We start from the raw sequence: 20,378 nt of genomic DNA on the forward strand, positions 1-20,378 counted from the left end.
ATCAGTTGTTCCACTTTGAGCGCAGTGAAATCTTTTTCACGGAGTTTCTCCTGAATGTCCGTGGATTTCGCATCAGTGGGAAGATTTCTTATCACAACTTTGAGGTTCTTCTCCTCAGGGAGAAGGAACGAGTGATAAGAAAGTTCTTTTTTGTCGAAAAGGGCATATTCAGATAGAAGATCTGAATAACTATATTTTATTTTTGACTTTCATCATTTCAACTTTTATGCATATTTGTATCTGATTTGCATTTTACGCCACCCCACGATGTTACACTCTTTAGTGGCAAAGTGCTACATTTTCCCTTATTTTCACATCTTGCCTCTGCGACACCTTTGTTCTGTTTTTTGTACTTCCAGGAACACATATTGGACAAAAACTGGCAAAAAGCCTGCAATCCACGCAGGCTAACTCCAGAATAACAGCGGAAAATGGAAAAAATGGAAGGCAGTTTTAATAGGGGTTACAAAGGGTTTACATCCCGAAAAGGCGCTTCTGGGTGTTTGATGGAGTATTCGCGGAATTGATCATTTTGAATTGCTGAAACCTGGAAAAACTGTTAATGTAGACCTTTATTGTGAAGAATTGGATCTAGTGAGCCAGTCTTTAATTGAAATAAGATTAGTGATTAAGATTAGTGAGCCAATCTTTAACTGAAAAATATCTTGCGATTGTCAACGGAAATGGCGTCATTCTGCAACACGACAATGCAAGACCGCACTGTGCAAGACGAACACTGGAAGAATATAATGATTTGGGGTGGAAGGTACTGCCTCACCCACCCTCGGATGCGCCCTCGGATTTCCATTTATTCCGATCCCTACAACATTTTCTTAGCGACAAAAAATTTGGATGATGTCAAAAATGCCATCTCGAGATATTTTACTCAAAAACCAATTGATTTTTATCGGTCTTGGATTGAAATCGGCATACTAGATAACACAAGGTTGCTGATAACGAGGGCGATTATATTATTGATTAAATATAAAAACTTGTTACAAATTTATTCGTTTGAATTTAATGTAAGAAAGCGACATTACTTTCCGGTCCCCCTATTATTAAGCAGCATTTACACATCATTCAAGAAAGACATATAAACAAATATGAATGCAAGAAAGACGTGCAAAAAGGTAATATTTTTACTTTATACGTTAAAAAAATGTACATGTTCACACATTGTACAAACAGAAAATTTGGTTTTGAAGTTACTGAAGATGCTAAATCTTATTCTCTTAACTCAGACATCTATTCTTTTTATAACTGCTCTTACTTACGTATTCTGATTGAAGCAAACGAAACAGTAGGCATAATAAGGCATATTTTAGCATACACTACTCAACATTGAAAGTGCAACACCAAGAAGGACAGACCAAAAATTGATAAAACTCGGCAAACAGAGAGAGAGGCAGCAATAAACAATAAGTTATCTTTGTTTCAAAATAATATGCACAATACAGAGCGATACCAGCTTCAAATCAGTAGGTTGTAGGACTATCTTGGATGGCGATACACGAAACAACACGTCTAGGTACAGAATGAGACTACAGATGGTTCCTGTCCATTCCCTGTCAAACATTTGCCACAGTTCGTATTCTAAACGCAGCAATGGCAGGGTCTGCAAATGGCATCCAATCACATGTCAAATGTGTTCGATTGGTGAGAGGTCAGGAGAGAACGGTGGCCAGGGAAGCATCTGCAAAACACATCTGTACACTTTGCAGAACACATTGGCTCATGCGAGCAGTGTGTGGTTGGGCATCAGCCTGCTGATAAAGAGCATTGGGCAATACCCGAAGGTAGGGAAGTATCATCAGCTGCAGCACATCATCCACATACAGTTGGGCCGTCATAGTGCCCTGAATACAAATTACAGGTGACCTGGAATTGTACGCAATTGCGCCTCAAACCACGATGTCACATGGTGGGGTGTTCCACAGTTGCTGCCACATTTGACCTGTCTCCACATCAATGCCCCACTAGTACATGGAAACTATCATTGGAGAAACAGAAGAGTGAATATCTGTGAATACGACCCAGTGACATTTCGTTGTCCACATCACTCCAGCCCCCATTGTAGACCCAATGTGTGGGGTCAGTGGCAGTTGTCTTAATGGATACCATGAGTACAGGTCAATCGCCACCAAATGATTCTGGCTGATATGAGAACATCCAGCAGAATGGAGGTAGAAGTGTCTTGCTGTTGTGTCCCCATTTGTCGGCGGATGCGTTGATTTACGCATGCTGACAGCACAGGCACCCTTCGAACTTGCAACATTTCCTTGTTCCAACCATCCTCGCCACAGTGGTGTCAGCTGTGGATGCATCCAGGTGCTTGTCAGCTGAGATTTGCTGTATGGACCAACCTACCTTTCTCAGTCCGGTTACCACGCCCCTCGTAAAATCGTCTGTCTGCTGCAACTGCCTCCGTTGATGGCGGCCTGACATTCTCTGTTTCTATACCCATCCTCCGAGGCAAAGACGTATTTTCTACAATGATTTCCCTAGCAGAAGTGATTTCAAGAAAATTTAACATTCTGCTGTTTCTTTCCATTATATCTACTTCAACATGTCCTGGAGAGCTGCGCATTTCACATTCATTAAAATAAAAGTTGCAGATTTATAATCAGTATTTTAATCTAAAAATCTTATCTAAGAATGCGAACTACAAACACATTGGGTCAGACTGGCAATATTTTACGGGGGGGGGGAATAAAATAAAATAAAAACAGAGCAAGAAGAATGAAGAATTATTACTGAGAAAAAAGTATTTATTACAAACATATTTTTCTACCCATACTCATCCAGCTCTCAGAGGAAGTGGAACCCACATCAAAATTGACAAGCAACAGACTCACACCTCGACGCACGCACCACGGAATGGGAACCAGATCTACACAGACGGTTCAAAGCAGGAAAATGGTGTAGGCAGTGCTTTTGTGCACTATGAGAATGGCAAAACTGTACACGACTGGCAAGGACAACTTACACTAACATTGAGCTCCAGTTTTCATGTGACTTCATGTACTCCATTTATCTTTTTGTGCCTTAAGTGACTATGTGTATGTACCTGTATTTTGTGCTCTCTGTTTATGCATTTTACGCATTGCACTTTGTGTATTGTTGCCTATGCATTTTTATGTCTTTTTTATGCGTACGTCTTATTATCCAAGTATTTTTAGTTTAACTACCTACTATCTGTAACACCACAGCTTGCCTCTTCAATCTGTAATACAATCCAACTAATGCCATTGTAAGGCCATGTACTTCCCTTTGACAACCTCAATAATCTCCTGGTGCAGCCTCGTGTGGTTCCAGGAAGCTCTTGCCGTAGTTAGAGGAGGGCTTGGAACACATGCATGTTTACCTCTGTTTGACACCAGGCGTTCCAGTCCTCCGTAACCTACCTACAAACATATTTTACATTTCAGTTAGGAATTTACCCCAAGAAATCAGTCAATAAACCTACCTACAACCAGGTTTTTGTTTCCTTTGCTCTTGGGGAAATGTTGTGGCAATCACTTTAAAAATGAATTCAAAGCAATTGCTTTCTTAAGCAATTTTGTGGCAAAATATTGTATTCTTCCAGACGTTTTACCACAGTTTCTTCTTGTTGTCAATACTGTTTACTAGAGTTTGTTTCTGAAAGGCAAATCTCTCAACTGTGCAGTTTAAAATAATAATAATAAAAAAATAATTATCAAGATTTGTCATTAAAATAGTTGAAACTTGAAATATAATAAAAAGAACATGTACAAAAATGGTGACATCATCACTTATTAAATATTGAGGAATTGTTATCAGCATAGTTGCCTAAAGAAATGTGACATGTATGCTTGTCAGAGTTTGGTGCATTCTGACTATTTGACTTTAAGTAAGGTTGTTGTGCTAATATGCAAGTACTGAATGGAATACTTATATTTCAGTTGCAGAATTTTAGCACTATTTGTTATACTGCTTCTGTTACTCAAATGTTATCATTCTGTTTTATGTTCATTTAAAAATAATATGTGTACTATAAAAAATTAATCTATTTCATTTTAAAAGTCACGAGCATTCAAACTGTATATTATTTAACATAAAAATTAGAATAACTTTACATTTAATTCAGTAGCCCATCTTGAATAATTAACATTTCTTTTTAAGGAAGATTTAAATACAGATACAAATTTTAATTTTTTCTATAGAAAAACAAGCGTCTTCTGATATGTTATTTGATTTTGAACTCAAAGCATTAAGAGCCAAAGATATAGGAATAAAGCATCTCCTCTGAGAAAAGTCTGGACAATAAAACTCCTTTCTCTATTCTGGGCATGGCCCAACTACAGTTGGTGATAAAATAGGCAATAGTTCTGTTTTAAAACATATTATCATAACTTAAAAAATAATTGTAATTTATAAACTTATAATAATTATAATTTATGAACTTAAAAAAAATAATTATAATTTATAAATTGTAATTTAAAAAACTGCACGATGACAAGCTTCTAAAAATATAAATTTTATTTTTTATAATTCAGCTTGCAAAGAAGACTTTAAAAATAATATCAAAATATGTCCATGCTTTAATCCTTAACAGATAATCTACTGTACAGATAATCTGTCTGTACATACGTTCGTACAGACGCCACGAAAAATAACATCTCTGTGATATACTGGCTACGGGAATGTTTCTACTGAAGCAAACTAGAAAAGAAACATGTTAATGTAAAATTATACAGTTTCCTTAATTATATTATTGTATGATAATTTGTGTATTATATCAAAGAGGTATGCAAACTTTATGCGCACTCTGTGTCTCTTCATTATTTCTGCCAAAGAAAGAAGCATGTATTGAAGTCAAAAGAAGCATAAGACTGTTTCTGCTATTTTATTTTAAGGGCACCTTTTATCAGTATAATAGAATCAGTATAATCGAAATCTAGCCTTTGATTTTCGGGAAGCGTCTGCAGGATATCCGCTGCGTCTGCTCTCAGAGAAGCGGCGAGATGACAGGCCTTAGCTTGGGAATCCCATCCATTCGCATCCGCAACGATAGAAAATTGTGTCCTATACACCTGCCAGGAGGTCTTCCCATCATATGTAGATAGTTTCAGAACGGAACGAGCAGGCATCAATAAAAATTTAAAACCTTCAGAATTGTTTCCTACCGTCGCTATGCACTTCTTTAGGCTGTCAACTTCTTTGGCGACGGCAGCAGAAACCCTATCATCAATTTGTTGTTCGACGGCAGAAACTCTCTCTTCTATATGTTCTTTTACAGAAGAAATTCTTTCTTCTACTTGTTCTTTTACCGAAGAAACTCTTTCTTCTATTTGTCCAACTTTAGTTTCAACCGCGTCTATTCTGCCTTCCATAGCCTCAAATTTATTTTCTATTACGCAGGTAATTTCTCTTTTCATTTCGTCCTGACCTGCTTTCATCTCGTCTTTAAGAGATTTCATCTCTTCCTTAACGCATTCCTGGCCCAATTTCATTTCTTCCTTAACGGATATTTGACCAGCATCCATTTTCTCTTGTACAGCTTTTATATCTTCCTTAACGGAGTTGACGGCTCCTTCCATCTTTTCTTGGAAAGCAGCAAATGCAGTCATCATTTGCCTGAATTGTTCTTCCATCGCTCTTGTTATTGGCATTCAAATCCCACTTCTGACACCAAAAATTGTTGCGTGCGTACGGGTTCGTTATGAAATGAATGCACAAGTCGATGAAAAATGAACAAAAATTTATTATTATCACAACAAAAATGCTTAAATTTTCTCAAATTATCATGCAGTATTACAATATCTCACAGTAGTTATCTTTTAACTACTCAAATGTCCAATAGAACGTAATTCAAAACAGCTAAAGAACGCTAATCCGCGAATTCGCTACAATCAACAACAATAGTTTTCTAAACAACAACAAACTAAACAACTGCTACAAACTGAGATGTTTTCCTCCTTTTATAAGATTTTAAAATCATGCGCTAGAATTTTCCAGCACTTTCTCGAAATCAAAAGAGATATTTATTTATTTAACGCACGCGCTCTTGTATTTTTAATTTTTTTCGGGTTAGCTTTCTTTTAATATTCGTCACGCGCTGCACTGCGCGAGAAATAAAACCATTTAATTTATAATTGAACTAACATTAGCTTTTTAAATACCAAATTCGTAACAGTATGTTTTGAAATCCGAAATCTGTTTATCAATTTCACGCTGCTCGGCGGGGGGAACGCCGCGACGTAATGAATTGGAAGTTGATCTGTCAACACTATCCTTATCTTCAGCGCAGATGTTTTTATTTTATTTGGCTTATAATTTCTTTACCAAATGTAGTATTTCATCTCGATATGCTCCGTCTTTGATATGATTTAAAACAAGTTCCTCGTCATTATAATTCGCTTCCGATAGCGAAGAAAAGTGACAGAGGTTATTGAAAACGAAAAAATTTCTATTGACAAATTAGTCGGTGTTCTCGACACAGCAATTATAGGACTTGAACAGCGGAACTTTGTAACTGAACAAGAAATTATGTCTGTTTAATAGAATTAAAGAGAAAGTATTATCACATGAAACGAAGCAAAACTTAAGCAACTTACATTGAAAGAAATGTTTAATAAAGTAAACAAATAAATATTAAGCTTTTTCTTTTTGCAAATTTTGATACCCTTTAGATCATAATTGTTCTTTATTTCATAAATTACGGTTTCATATTTTTAATTTTAGAATTTCTGCATGCCATCTTACGAGATTTAAACTGATGATCTATAATCCGGAAAAATCGATAATCCGGAATCGCCGAAGTCCCGACGAGTCCGGATTAACGACTTTTGACTGTATATATTGATGAAATTTAGAACATCCAAAAGTAATAGCTAAAAGCTCTTTTTCTATATGAGCATAATTTTTCTGACTTTTCGTTAGAGCTCTGGAAGCAAGCAATTGGTCGATTTTCTTGTAGTAAAACAGGACCTAATCCTTCAGAACATGCATCTACTGAAAGAGTTACATCACTATTAACATCATAGAATTTTAATACAGGTACTTTTACAACCAATTCTTTAAGTGTTTTGAACTTTTTGATGTTTTTCAGTCCAGCGCCAGAGAACATTTTTCTCAAGTAACCGTCTTAATGGTTCAGTAATAGTTGTTAAGTTAGGAGTAAATTTGGCTAAATAATTTATCATTCCCAAAAATCTTTGTAGCGAAGACTGATCTGAAGGTTCTGGCATTTTAACAACTGCTTCCACTTTAGAAAAATCAGGTTTTAGTCCATTTTCACTTAGCTCATGCCCTATATAATTCAGATGATTAACTTTTATTTTACATTTAGTCATATTGAACTTCAAATTATCTTCTCGTGTTCTCTGGAGTACTTTTTTAAGTCGTAGCTCATGCTCTTTTTCATTAGATCCCCACATTAAAATATCATCTATAATGCATTCAATGCCTTCTAGACCTTCAATTATTTGGTTTAATTTTCTTTGGCAAATTTCTGGAGCTGAACATATGCCAAAAGGTAATCTTTTAAATTTGTACCTACCAAAAGATGTATTTGAATGTAGACAAACTACTACTTTCTTCGTCAAGCTGGATTTGCCAAAAAGCACTATTATCATCTAAAACAAAAAAATATTTTTGCGTTTGGCATTCTAGTGACAACTTCGTCAATGATTAACATAGGATAATGTTCTCGTTTTATAGCTTTATTTAAATCTCTAGGATCTAAATATTCTTATTTTGTTAGGTTTGACAACTGTGACCCATTCAGTTGGTTCTCTCACTTTTTCAATAACATTTAAATTTTCCATTCTTTGTAATTCTTTCTTAACTTTAACTCTTTCTTGAAGGATGAATTATTGGTGTTGCATCTTGTTTTAACTGGATTTTATATTCTCCATTCAAACAACTTAAGCCTCCAAACACATCTTTGTATTCCTCCAATAAGTCTTCATTGTAAACAGACATTACTTTTTTAATCCAACCTAGTTGCAAACATGATTTTAATTCAAATATAAAGGTACTTCTTTGTCAATAACTTGAAATTCCACAACATAATTATTTTTTCCATATTGGCAGTTCAGTACTACTTTTCCTAAAGTATCCATTTTATTCCCAGAGAATGTAACTAATCTTTTAATTTCAGACTTTTGTATCGAAACATTTAGCAATTTCACTTTGCTTTTAGAAATAACATTGCACATTGCTCCAGTATCCAACTGCAAATTTAGTTTACTTTTATTTACATTAACATCAACAGTCCATTTCTCTTCCTTGTTATCTGAATTATGGTTTAATGTGCCAACATAAAATTCTAACTCTTCCTCAAAGCCATGATTTATTAATTAAATTTGGCTATCTTTTTTGCTTACCTTGACTGCTTCATTTTTTATTATATAGCTTTTACACAGATTCACAAAATGATTTTCTTTTACATTTATGACAGATTTTTCCATATGCTGGACAGTTTTGATACTCATGAGATGTTCTACATTTAGAAAAAACTTTTATCTTTTGTTTCTCCGTATTTACTTTTGTATGTATTCTTATTATGTTTACTTAGTTTCTTTTTCACTAAGTTTACAACAGTTTCCTCATCTTTTATGATTTTCATTCGATGTGCACTTATTTCAGCAGATCTCCATATATTAGAGCTTTTTCTAATGTTAATTCTGTTTCATGTAACAATCTTACTCTCACTACATCATCTTTAATAGCAGAAACAATTTTATCCTTTATTAAACTCTCTGTTAATTGTGCAAACTCGCATGTTCTAGCTTTATTTCGAAGGTCAGTTACATATTCATCTACGATTTCTGACGCGGTTTGGTTTCTAGAAAAGAATAAATGTCGTTCATATGTAATGTTTTTCTTAGGGAAGCAATGTTCCCTAAATTTTGTCTTAATTTCACTTAATTTAATATCTTTACCCTCTTCTATAGGAAATGTATTATATATTTCAAGACCACGATTTCCTATTACATGAAAAAAAGTATTAACTCTTATCTTGCCTTCTTTACTTTTTATGTAATCCACTAGCTACTTCATATATTTCGAATGATTGCAGCCATCTTTGCCAATTTGAAGGAAGATTCCTAGCAAATTTCATTGGCTCTGGTGATTTAAAACTTTCCATTTTGAAAGCAAAATATGCCTGACACCATATAGAATAATAATGAGGGTGCACTTTTAGTTCTTATAAACTATTTATTTATAATATAATATTATATTACATAGACCTGCAATACCAGCATTGTTCTATTTTCATATCAGTATCCAAAATGTTGCCAATTACAAGTTACTAAATATTAAATGTTGCCATTTACAAATTATTAAATATTACAACATTGAACACTTGTAGGTATAACTGTTTGAGTTGCTCTTTCATTTTATGTATTAATTATAATTTTAAGTAATAAATACTACACAGTGTTAAAACCACGATATTCATTTAGAAACACCCTGTATATATCTCCAGTAAAAAGAACACCACAAATTTTCCTGCCTCCTTGTTAATAATGGTAGGAATTTTCTAACGGGAATAAGCTAAATATTACTCATTCGGGAATTGATCACTCCACCAAACTAATTCTAGACAGATTTTATTAATTGTTTCAACCGAACATAGTACTATAAATTATTTATTTAAACACATAATAAAAATTATGCTGTAAACTGGTTTGGATACACTGGAAACTGACAAGGAACTGGCCTTATGAACAAGCATCAAAATACATTTATTTCTGCCACTGCTTTGAGTATTCCTATGATATTACTTTTCAGAATGAGAAAAAAAAAATATGAAAGCATAATTTTCGCTAATTACTTCTAATATTATTGTTTTTCATTTATTTTCTAATGATGTAAGAACACAAGTGTCTTCGGACATGTGATAATTTTGTTTTTATTTGTTATGCTTCATTTTTATCTTATTTTAATTTTTTCATGTGTGCATGTAAAAAAATTAAAGTAAAGAAAAATGCAAAAAATGCTTACATGTGTGCATGTAAAAATTAAAGGAAAGATAAAATGCAACATGTAATTAAAGTAAGATAAAAATGCACAGCAAAATTTTAGAGCAAAATTGAGTTTTGCTTTAAAACTTTGATGTGCTTTGCTTTAAAAACGAAACAAAGTTTTATTTTAATGGCATCACAGTACTTGGGTTCAGACCCAGGGCCCCAAGGCACTTGACATTTGGGCCCCTTACCATCTTGAAGGTATTTTGGAAATTTAGCAAATTAAATGCACTAGTACAGAACATATAATTTTTAATGACTTTAATAAACATCAGAATTCAGAATAATACAGTCTATGTTACTATAGTTACGTTATTCTATAAAATTTATAGAATCATGCAATGAACTTTCTTCTGTGCAAAAGAACGAATGACGTCATCAAAGTAAATTGACTGCATTATTTCTGACTCTATATACATAACAGAGAGTAAATTGAGCCTATTCTCTCCTATGTTAGATCTTAAGTAATTCTTTACTCTCTTTAGCGCCGAAAACAACCATTCTGCTAAGCAGTTTGATGCCGGTGTACACAACAGCATTTGGATAAATGGGCAAAAGGCCTTGTTCCGCTAAGTATTTGTCTAGCTTCAGTGACGATAACTTCATTATTTGATGACAAACGAGCCTGCAGGTGCAGACACTCATTTTCCAAAGTCCTATCCAAATACCCTGGATAAAAAGTTATGAGGTTTCTGGCTCCTTCATGGATGTATTTAGATTCCAAACAATGTAGTTTTGTAAGAAAGTCAAACTTAACTCCTTATAAGCAGATCTGCGTCTCTGTAGTTCTGTAATTAGTCTATCCATAATGATGTTAAAAATGGTAACTCTGAATCTGTCCTTGCCAGAAAATTCGGTCTCGTTACCTTTTACTTTGTCGAACTGGACTTTATGCTTATGTTTCCTCTGCATGTCATATGCATAGCTATTTTCACTGGATTTTTCAATACCTTTTGACTCATAATGATCAAAGGTACTGGGTTTCCTCAAGTGTTATAAGTATGTTACAAAAGACTGATACAGTTCAACGATCATACCCAGGTTGACATTAACAAATTGGAGAGATTTGCTTACTTTGTTGAACCTTTCCAAGATGCCATTCCAGAGAAGTGACAAAAAGCAACTTTCCATTGAGTCTAATGAATTCAGAAGACTGGAAGCCTCAGAGAGCGTAATGGTTTTTCATTTGCATCATTGGCAATTTTACCTGAAGAGCTGCCATGATCTTATCCCAGGAGCAACACAGACTTCAGCAAGCACCAGCTCGAGCAGACTATCTTGTCTGAGAAAGACTCTTCATGACTTGAATTTGACTTCAGTTTCGATAGCAAAATTTCCCATCTGTGTGTTGATACTGAAAAAAAAATTGTACGACTGCAAAATACTGAAGAAAGATAGAGCAGCTTAACAAGACTCGGCCGCACAGGATCCAACAGGATTCAGTGAGTGAGCCGAACAAAGAACGAAATCTATCAGAGGTTTCACTTGTTTTATTCTATATCTGTACCAGAATATACACCCGACATATTGCTAGCATTGTCGTAAGCCTGTCCCTGGCATTGGCGATATCCAAATCGTGATTTTTCATTGTCTCTAGGACAACTTTAGTCAGGTCTTCTGCTTTATGGCCACAATTTGGAATGAATTTCAAAAATCATTCGACAGGACATTAATCTTCAGAGACATATCTCAGTATGAAAGAAAGTTAATCTACATGAGAAATGTCTGGAGTAGACTCCACACAGAGAAATATTTGTGGCATGTTTTATCTCAGTCACATTTGTATTTATTACCTATTCTGCCATGAAATTGATAATTTTATCGCATTTTTTGGATGAAAGATATGAAGTTATGCCACTTCCTTTGTTACTGTGCCGTTTTATGTGCAAGTCCAAGAAAGAAGGATGGAACTCAGCCAAAAGTTCTAGGGTCATAACATAGTTCCCACTGTTTTTTGATCCAAATCTCTCATGGAAACCTCTAAATGGCAATCTGAAAATGCAGAAAGTGACCTTACAACAGCTGCAATGCGCCTCAAAACCTCATGCCAGTATTTTATTTCTTCTTCCATTTGAAGAACAGGACTCTTGTCAACTCAACCACCAGCATTCTTCCTAGCTAATAGTGTCACAAGTGCTGATCTGTGTTCGTCTGAATTCTCATGTTCCTTCATTCTTTGAACTGTGTTTTTCCATTGTAACTTTCATTAGCTAGCGACCCCAATTTTCCAAGCATCTTACAAGGGGTGCAAAACACTGCATCCTTGCTCTTTGAAAATATGAGCCAGGGTCGAGGTCGTGTTTCACCATTGCTTAATGTTTGGCTAAAAAGTGACAGCGATAGGTACCTGGTTTTATCTGCATACTGACACCTTGAAGAAGAAAAGTCGGCATCAATATTTTGTTTCACACCACTTTTAACAAGGTACTCCAATGTAACTTCATCTAGCAGTAACTCAGCAGGATCTTCACTTAAAGAAGAATTAGATTCAGGATTTTCTAAAGAATCTTTTTTTTGTAGCTGCTATGGGGTTTTCAGAAATAATGTTTTCAGGTAGCTCGTTGCATTCAGACACGTTTGTTAGAGTTGCCTGTTGATGGTCATCAGCAACTGCTACTGGCTAATGCACTAGTACTAGGTCTAGACGTAGCCAAAACAAAAAATGTGTTTAACTTCAGAACATTACAAAAAAGTTCTTTTTCTTTTCGAATTCTTCTTTATTCCATTTTCTTTCCTCCAACCCATTTAGATTTTTTTATTGAAGTCAGACATCACAACATTGGTAATTTCTATAACGAATATAAAAGAAAAGGGCCATTAAACAACATGAACCGCTCGTCCATTGTTGTGTTGCATGCAAATTGCAAGCGAGATCAATTACTGTATCTCCATCATTGACAAAAGAAGACTAGAGACAGGAGAGTAAACTCCTGTGGAGGGGTAAGGCTAAAAAATTACAGTCCTAAGAAGGCGGATCTCGTGTACGCGTACACTGTACAGTGGAACAAAATTTGCTTTTTGCACAATGTTTGAAGCTTGACAGTTGGCACAAAACAGGGCTTACAAGAGAGAGGGGAAAGAAGAGGCCTAATTCTAGCTTTGTTGTAACGCAGGGCTGTACGTTATGAGTGCCCTGTTTTGGCAAAATGTAGTAAAATTATTTATTATAATATTATTTTCAATAAAGCTTTTTGATAATGCAAGCCAGGCTTTTGAGCCACCGGGACCGCTAGGCCGGAGCCTTGTAGGCCTAGGCAGAAATCCGGCACTGCTAGTGCTTATCTGTTAACATATAATGGAAAGTTTTCATTTCTTACATATTACATTTACAGGTAACAGAAATTGGATATGAATAAAAGATCTTATATACCTAAAAAGGTAATTGCAAACATTTTTAATTATGTTTAGAAACATTTTATTTTGTGAATCTTTTTGATAAGTAAATTAATCTTAGATGTGCAATAAATGAAATATAAATTTTTAGTGATTAATTAGTGTATAATGCAAAAAGCAGAAAAGTGTGAATTACTTCATTAACCCTCTGACTGCTCAATTTGTGCACCGAAATCGCTTCAAAAATTGTGCAATTTTTTTTTTTTTTTCCATATTTTAAATCTATATATATTGGAGAATTGAAAAATGCATTTTTCCTTTCCAGAAAATATTTTTTATACAGATTTTTATGAGAAACTAAGTTGCCAGAAAAACCAATTTCAGATGCTATCACCAAAAGAAATGTTTTTTTTTCCCCCCCCCATAAATTTTAGTCGAATTACAGTTAATTTCTATTTATTGCAAAATATATAAAATTTAAGAAAATATAAAGCACTGAAGAAAAAATACCATAGAAATGCAGTTTAGTATGATAGAGTTCAAAAGAGGGTTCAAGGCAAAGTCCAACTTCACAGTCTTTGCACCAGATTCAATAAATCTAATTAATAATTAATCTAATCAATAAATCTAATTAATAATTCAGTAATTTAATTATATAATCAAGATAATTGCTGAATGTTTTCTAGCAGCTATTTCTGTAAGAAAAAAGCGCAAAAAGTTGAGTTTGAGTCTTAATACCATGTGCCTTCAAATGCCGCAATTTAGTGGACAACTAACGATATTTTATTGGCCAAAACGTAAACTAAACATCTAATACTGTATATAATTAATTTCAGGAGTTAAACGGGGGAAAAAATGGGATGTGCTCCTTAACCCGCGGGAAAGCGAGTGGGGTGTATCATACCCCAACCCTACATAAAAGTGGAATATTCCTAACTTGTGAAACTGAAATTCTGTGCTGCTTTCAGTAGCTGAGTTTCTAGTTGCACTTGACTTTCAGAACCGCGTTTTCTTTGCCTGTGTGTTTCAGAAAAAGATTTATCAGTATTTTGTTGGAACTGGGATATGACACACCCCATGCGCCTGTCCGTGTAAGTATTTTTCTGACTGAATATTTAGTTCAGAAATTTATTTCTAGAGTGTAACAAATATTTCTACTCGCAAGTGATTTTAAAGTACTTGACATTAAATTCTTAAAAATTTCTAACTGCATTATGGTAAAAAGAATGAGTCCCTATGAACTGGAGATGCAACGCATGTGAGATTTATTAGAAATATTTGAAAGCGATGAAGATTGCATTTCGGAAACTGAAGATGAAACTAAGAATATTTTCTACAAAGTTTTGGTTTCAAAAAAGATTAAAAATTAATTCCTGATATTCCTAAAAAAGGAAAAACTGTTCTTATGCTTTCAATATTATATAACAATCATTTTATAGATGATACTATTGGAGAAAATAAAACGTCAGGAATTATATGTTTTAATAATATGACTAAAGGAGCAGTGGATATGGGGGATGAAATGTCAGCCAATTATTCAATTGCCAGAATTATAAGGAGGTGGCCAATGGTAATTTTCTTTCCTGCACTGAATGTTGCTGTAATAAATGCTTGAATTATATTACATGCAACTGCTAATCCACCAACCAGAAACAGAAGTCTGTTTTTGAAGGACTTAGCATTACAATTAATGAAAAAAAGCATTGAACAAAGATCAGAGATTAATACTTTTCCAAGAAATTGACATACTGCATGCAAAACAAATTGCAGAAGTTTCGACGAAGAATTAAAACGAATACATGAAATTCGAAACAACTAAGTATGAAAGATGTGATAAATTTTTTGCCCTCGCACCAAGGACAGAAGAATGTGAATGCAATGCTTAAAATGTGAAAACATTCTGTGCCAAGAACACATGAATGTATTTCATTCAAAGTGTGAAGAAACAAAATAAGCATGGTGTATTAGAGATGCAATGAAATTTAGAGGCATGATGTTTATTTTTTTTTATTATTATTATTTTCATTTATCTTAATTTTAACTCTAAGATTATTTCGGAAATTAATTTTTTGAAATCCAATTATTATTCACATATTTATATACAAAAAAAAAAAAGTTTTAAAACTAAATGATACTATTTTTTATCATATTTTAAATATTGGGGTATGTGATACCCCACCCGCCCACTCTAGTAACTTTTCTTGATGCGATTTACGCCGGGTTAATAAAGGAAGAAAACACATGCTCGTGGAAATCGCGGGATGATCAGATTTTGCTTCATTTGAGTTGCCCATGGAAATCGCAGGATGAGCGAGGGTTAATATGTTTGTATCTACAAATATGTACAAATTAATTTAGAAAAGAAGTAATATTTACACAAGAATAACATTTCAAGAAGGATCAAAACTTGCCTCTTTCAAGGAATCGGACATGAGGGAAGTGAACGTGCAATCAGAAAACTGTATTCTGCAGTCTAACAATTGAAATATGATTAGCATTTAAGAATTCTATAAAAACATATGTATAAATAAATATATATATATAAATTCATACTAATATTTTGCTATAAATTTTTTAACAATTTTCTATTTTTCTATTTATATTAATATTTATATTATTATTTATATTACTATTAACAATTTTATATTTTTCTATTATTTTATTATACTATGTTGTTCTTAAGAAATGCAGTATTCCATAAAAGTTGAATACATACTTATTGCTTCTTTTCTTAAGTAATAATATCTCTTATCACCAAACATAACAAAAATCTCTACTAACAAGTAAATTCGAAATTCAATTAAAAAGCATTCATTTAGAAAAGATGCTTTTTTTATTATTAATTTCTGCCTTTCTTTTTGAATAGAAATTAACATAAAATAAGAAAGTAGGGAAATGCTAAAAGTCAATCTTCTTTCTGATCACCATGCTAGTATAAGTGAAATGCTAAATATAAATTAACATGAATTAACTTACACAGTTGCCTTCCATAGCCGAATGAGCCTTTCCCCCCTATTTGTAATGTAAATATAGACCTGCCCTTAGAAAGTTGCCCATAAAGGCATCCCCTCAGGCAAACAGCCCTGTTTCCTTTGCAATAATCAAATCCAAAATATTGAAAATTTCATACCATTTAATGACATATGAAACAAACAATAAAAATGAATCTTTGTACGTCAGGGTAATAAAAGTTATGCAAACATAGCATTTAATGACAATGTTTAAAAAGCTTTGGCACTTAAGGAAGGAGTAACATTGAGGAATTGTAAACTTTTCTTAAATTAAGGCACTTTACCAGAAAAGGAGACGGAAAGAAAAATATTTATTCAGATCTAGGTTTATATAACATAAATAAAGAAAACATTCATTTTCTAGAAAAAAAATATATATCAGGCACTTTTATAGCAGGCTAAGAACAGTACTATACAACAAACACTTAACCCGGTATAAATAAAATTTCTTTTTTTGCTGATGACGTTTTTTGGGGACATTGGTACTGCGCATAACCCGCACTGACAAGATAATCACCTACACTGGACTTATTTTCTCTGGACGTTTTCATCAATGTTACATGAAGAACTTTACCCAACCTGCAAAAAATGATAGCTTTTGAAATACAATATTAATGTAAGAAATAGGGTTTACAAGTTGATAGAACTCACAATTTCTACCTCATATAAAATATATATTTTTTAATACAGGATATACACAAATCAATGGAGTAATTAAATTTATTTCTCACAGGGGTAGAGCCCATATAATCAGCAATAGCAAATATCCAAGTTTCTCATGCACTACTAGCAGTTTACTTCTCGTGCTTACTGAAGGAACATGCAGTCACTCTGCAAGATGTTGTTTCAGCAAAAGAAGGTTTCTGCGTGTCCTGTTATGAAGATCCTACAACTATAGTTACAATGCAGTACGAGTTCTCTGCATGGTTTAAAAAGATGCATCATGATTCTATACAACCCTTTTTATTCTATGACAGAACTGTGACTTGTGATTCATATCGGAATATGCTGTAAGAGTGCTTGTTACCTGAAGCCAATTATGATAATTATATTCTACAAGTAGACAGAACTTCCCTCCCATTTTTACAGGAATGAACTTGGACCCTGCTGATAATGTATATACCCATACATATTTATTAACTTTTGAAACTGCATTCTTTTGTATATGCTCAGTAGTACTAATTCTCAGATTAATTACAGTCTTAACAAAGTCAAATTCACTCCCGTTTTAAACATCCACAAACTCTAGCATCTTATAAAAAGTGTTCTTTAAATATTTCCTTACACCAAATTTTACCTTCCTCTATTATGTATAAATCAATTTTCAACTTTCAGAAGTCAAACTGTTTGATGTTACTCTATTTTACAAAAATCACATTTCAAATCTTGAGTTTACATATAATAGTTTAAAATTTCATTTCCAAATCTTTCATTATTAATCTAAATTATGTTTTCTGAATTTCATTTTTCAATTAATTAATAAAACTAACAGGCTGCAATTAACTAACGATATGTGTTGGCCAAAACATAAACTAAACATCTAATACTGTATATAATTATAGTTTCTTGTACAGAGCTCGGTAGAAAAAAAAAATGGCTTTTGCAATAAATCTATCACATCAATAATTCTTACTTGTATCTAAACAGGGTTCATATGTAGTTAAAGGAAGACACTTAAACTGGCCCACACTTTCATTAAAAATTATTTTTAAAATTTTTAATTTGGAAAATTAGTCAATAAATCTGCATGTTTTTTTTTCCTATGGTCACAGGGAACTCGTAAATATAATAAAATAAATCCTTATTTAATGAACAGGATTATAATAATAATTAATATATTCATTTAATCAGGATTTGAATGTCTTTAAGAAAGTTGCTTTAAATTTCTGTCATTTAAGAATCTTGAAACTTTAAAACTGTAAAGAATAAACTTTAAATGTATGAGATCCTCAACTTTCAAAATCAAAATTATAAGTTTAAAAAATATGAATTACATTAATAAGAAAAACACAAACATTTTTCTGTTTTATAAAAAAACTTCCAAACATGGAAAACATTTTTTTAAAACTTTCAAGACATAAATATAAACAGGAATGCATATATATATATATATATATATATATGCTCACACACGACTTACTTAATGGCTTAGAATAAAAAAATAATTTATCATAAACCCATACACGTGTCATATATATATTCAGATTATTTAATTCAATAATAATACAATATTCACTACATACAATTTAGCAAATAATCATTAAGCAATTAGTAAGTGCACTGTATACAAAACTTATTGTTGCTTCTAAAAATACACTGAACAGTTGCGGTAACATTACATCTACTTTTCACCCAAGAATATTTACAATATTGTTTACAGTGCTCATTATTCTTGAGAAAAGTATTACCTTAAAGATTAAAGTACATTTTTTATAGTTAATCTGACATTGAAAAGGAAACGCACTATTAGAAAAATGCTCAGAAAACAATTGTTAGAATTATGTTAATACCATTAACAGAATTAAAAAAGTTTTCTCCAGGACACACAGGAAAAGCTACTGAATTGTCCGGAATTTCCCACCATTTGGATGAGCTATGATCCCAAACTAGAATTTCATAGTAATTATTTTTCCATTAATTTCATATGGATTATTTGATAAATAAGGACTCTTTATTGTTACTATGTTACACTTTTTTTTTTTTTTTTTTTTTATTTTATTTTACAAATACAATAGTTTGTCATTTCCTTTTCTGAAGATTGCTTGGTTTGAAAGGTCAAGCCATGAAGAAAATGCATTTAGCACACTTCAACATCCTAAGCAAAGTACCTCCCTTCCCTTGTCTTTTAAAATTTAAATTAGCTGCCTTGCGCCCCCCCAAATAACTTACATTAGAATAGTTTTAAAATAAAATTCCACTGACTTTGACAGTGATCAGGCATGCATTTCATCTTCAGGAGGGAAAAAATACTGCACAATTTTTTCTCACTTGAAGAGGGACTGAATGTTCTTGAAACTAATAAAGAATTATTTAAAATATTGATATAAAACTGCCTTTTGTTTAATTTTACAGCTTATTTTTGTTTGGCTTTAGAGTATTTAGAACACCATAGTCGTGGATACTGGAAGTCTGAATGACTGGAATTTTACTATACTTATAATTTAAATAAACTGTACACAAATTATTATAATAGTGAAATTCAATTACAATTGAATCAGCATAAGTTCCCAAAAAACATTATTCCCATAATTATCATAAAACATTCCATTCACTGATTCATTCATTATTTAAAAATCATGCAGTGAACCTGGGGACCAAATTCTCCACCAGATTTGAAGAAATAATTTATGCTTTCTTTTCTACAAATAGGATAATTATTCAAATATTTAAATAAATAACTGTAGTATCCGATATCCCTCTCCCCAGTTTTAAATGGTCATAAAACAAAGAAATGTTATTACTTCTTCTCTTTTTGAATTATCAGAGAAAGTTTCAGGAAATCTAACCTTGCCACAGAGGCTAATTGTAAATTATGGGTATATTAAATCTCTTAACTTTGACTTGTCATAAGGTTTGTACTGACATCGAGTACAATTTTCATAAAACATTTCATCAATCAATTCATCATTTAAAAGCCACATATTTAACTTCTTTACGAGAATTTCATATTACAGGAACTTTATATACTCAATATCAGCTTTATGGAATGAGAAAATTTCAATTACAATGAATCCACACTGGCTTTGGATTCAGATTACAATCACATCAATTTAAAAACAAAAACTTTTATTATCAATAGTGTAAATAAGATAAAGAACTTATTCTGGATATTTGGTAAAAATATACTGATCTTTCCCTTTGAGGCACAACACAACACCAAACATTTTTCTCAAAGATATCTCTGCCAACTTGATACTTCATGCAAGAAAACATACTTTCATCATCAGCTCATTTCAATTGTCAAAAATTTTTCAAAACATATGAAATATCTCTCTTAGATTGGTTACTTATATAAACAAAAAAAACAAGATAGAAT

The 20,378-nt window shown here is 32.8% G+C and overlaps 1 protein-coding gene across 1 annotated transcript in view; it reads right to left on the bottom strand.

The window, feature by feature from the left end:
• Window positions 1-16,634: 16,634 nt before the first annotated feature.
• The window catches only part of LOC118193552 (uncharacterized), a 141,642-nt gene continuing 137,898 nt past the window's right edge, over window positions 16,635-20,378 (bottom strand). Inside the window, exon 17 of the mRNA XM_085824845.1 lies at window positions 16,635-16,921. Within this exon, the coding sequence (XP_085680971.1) occupies window positions 16,768-16,921 (154 nt within the window). The 3' untranslated portion in view covers window positions 16,635-16,767. The remainder of the gene's footprint in view (window positions 16,922-20,378) is intronic.

This window comes from Stegodyphus dumicola, chromosome 10 (assembly GCF_044657685.1).
Source record: "Stegodyphus dumicola isolate Sdum_Otavi_A_Nest chromosome 10, ASM4465768v1".
Taxonomy (NCBI): Eukaryota; Metazoa; Arthropoda; class Arachnida; order Araneae; family Eresidae; genus Stegodyphus; species Stegodyphus dumicola.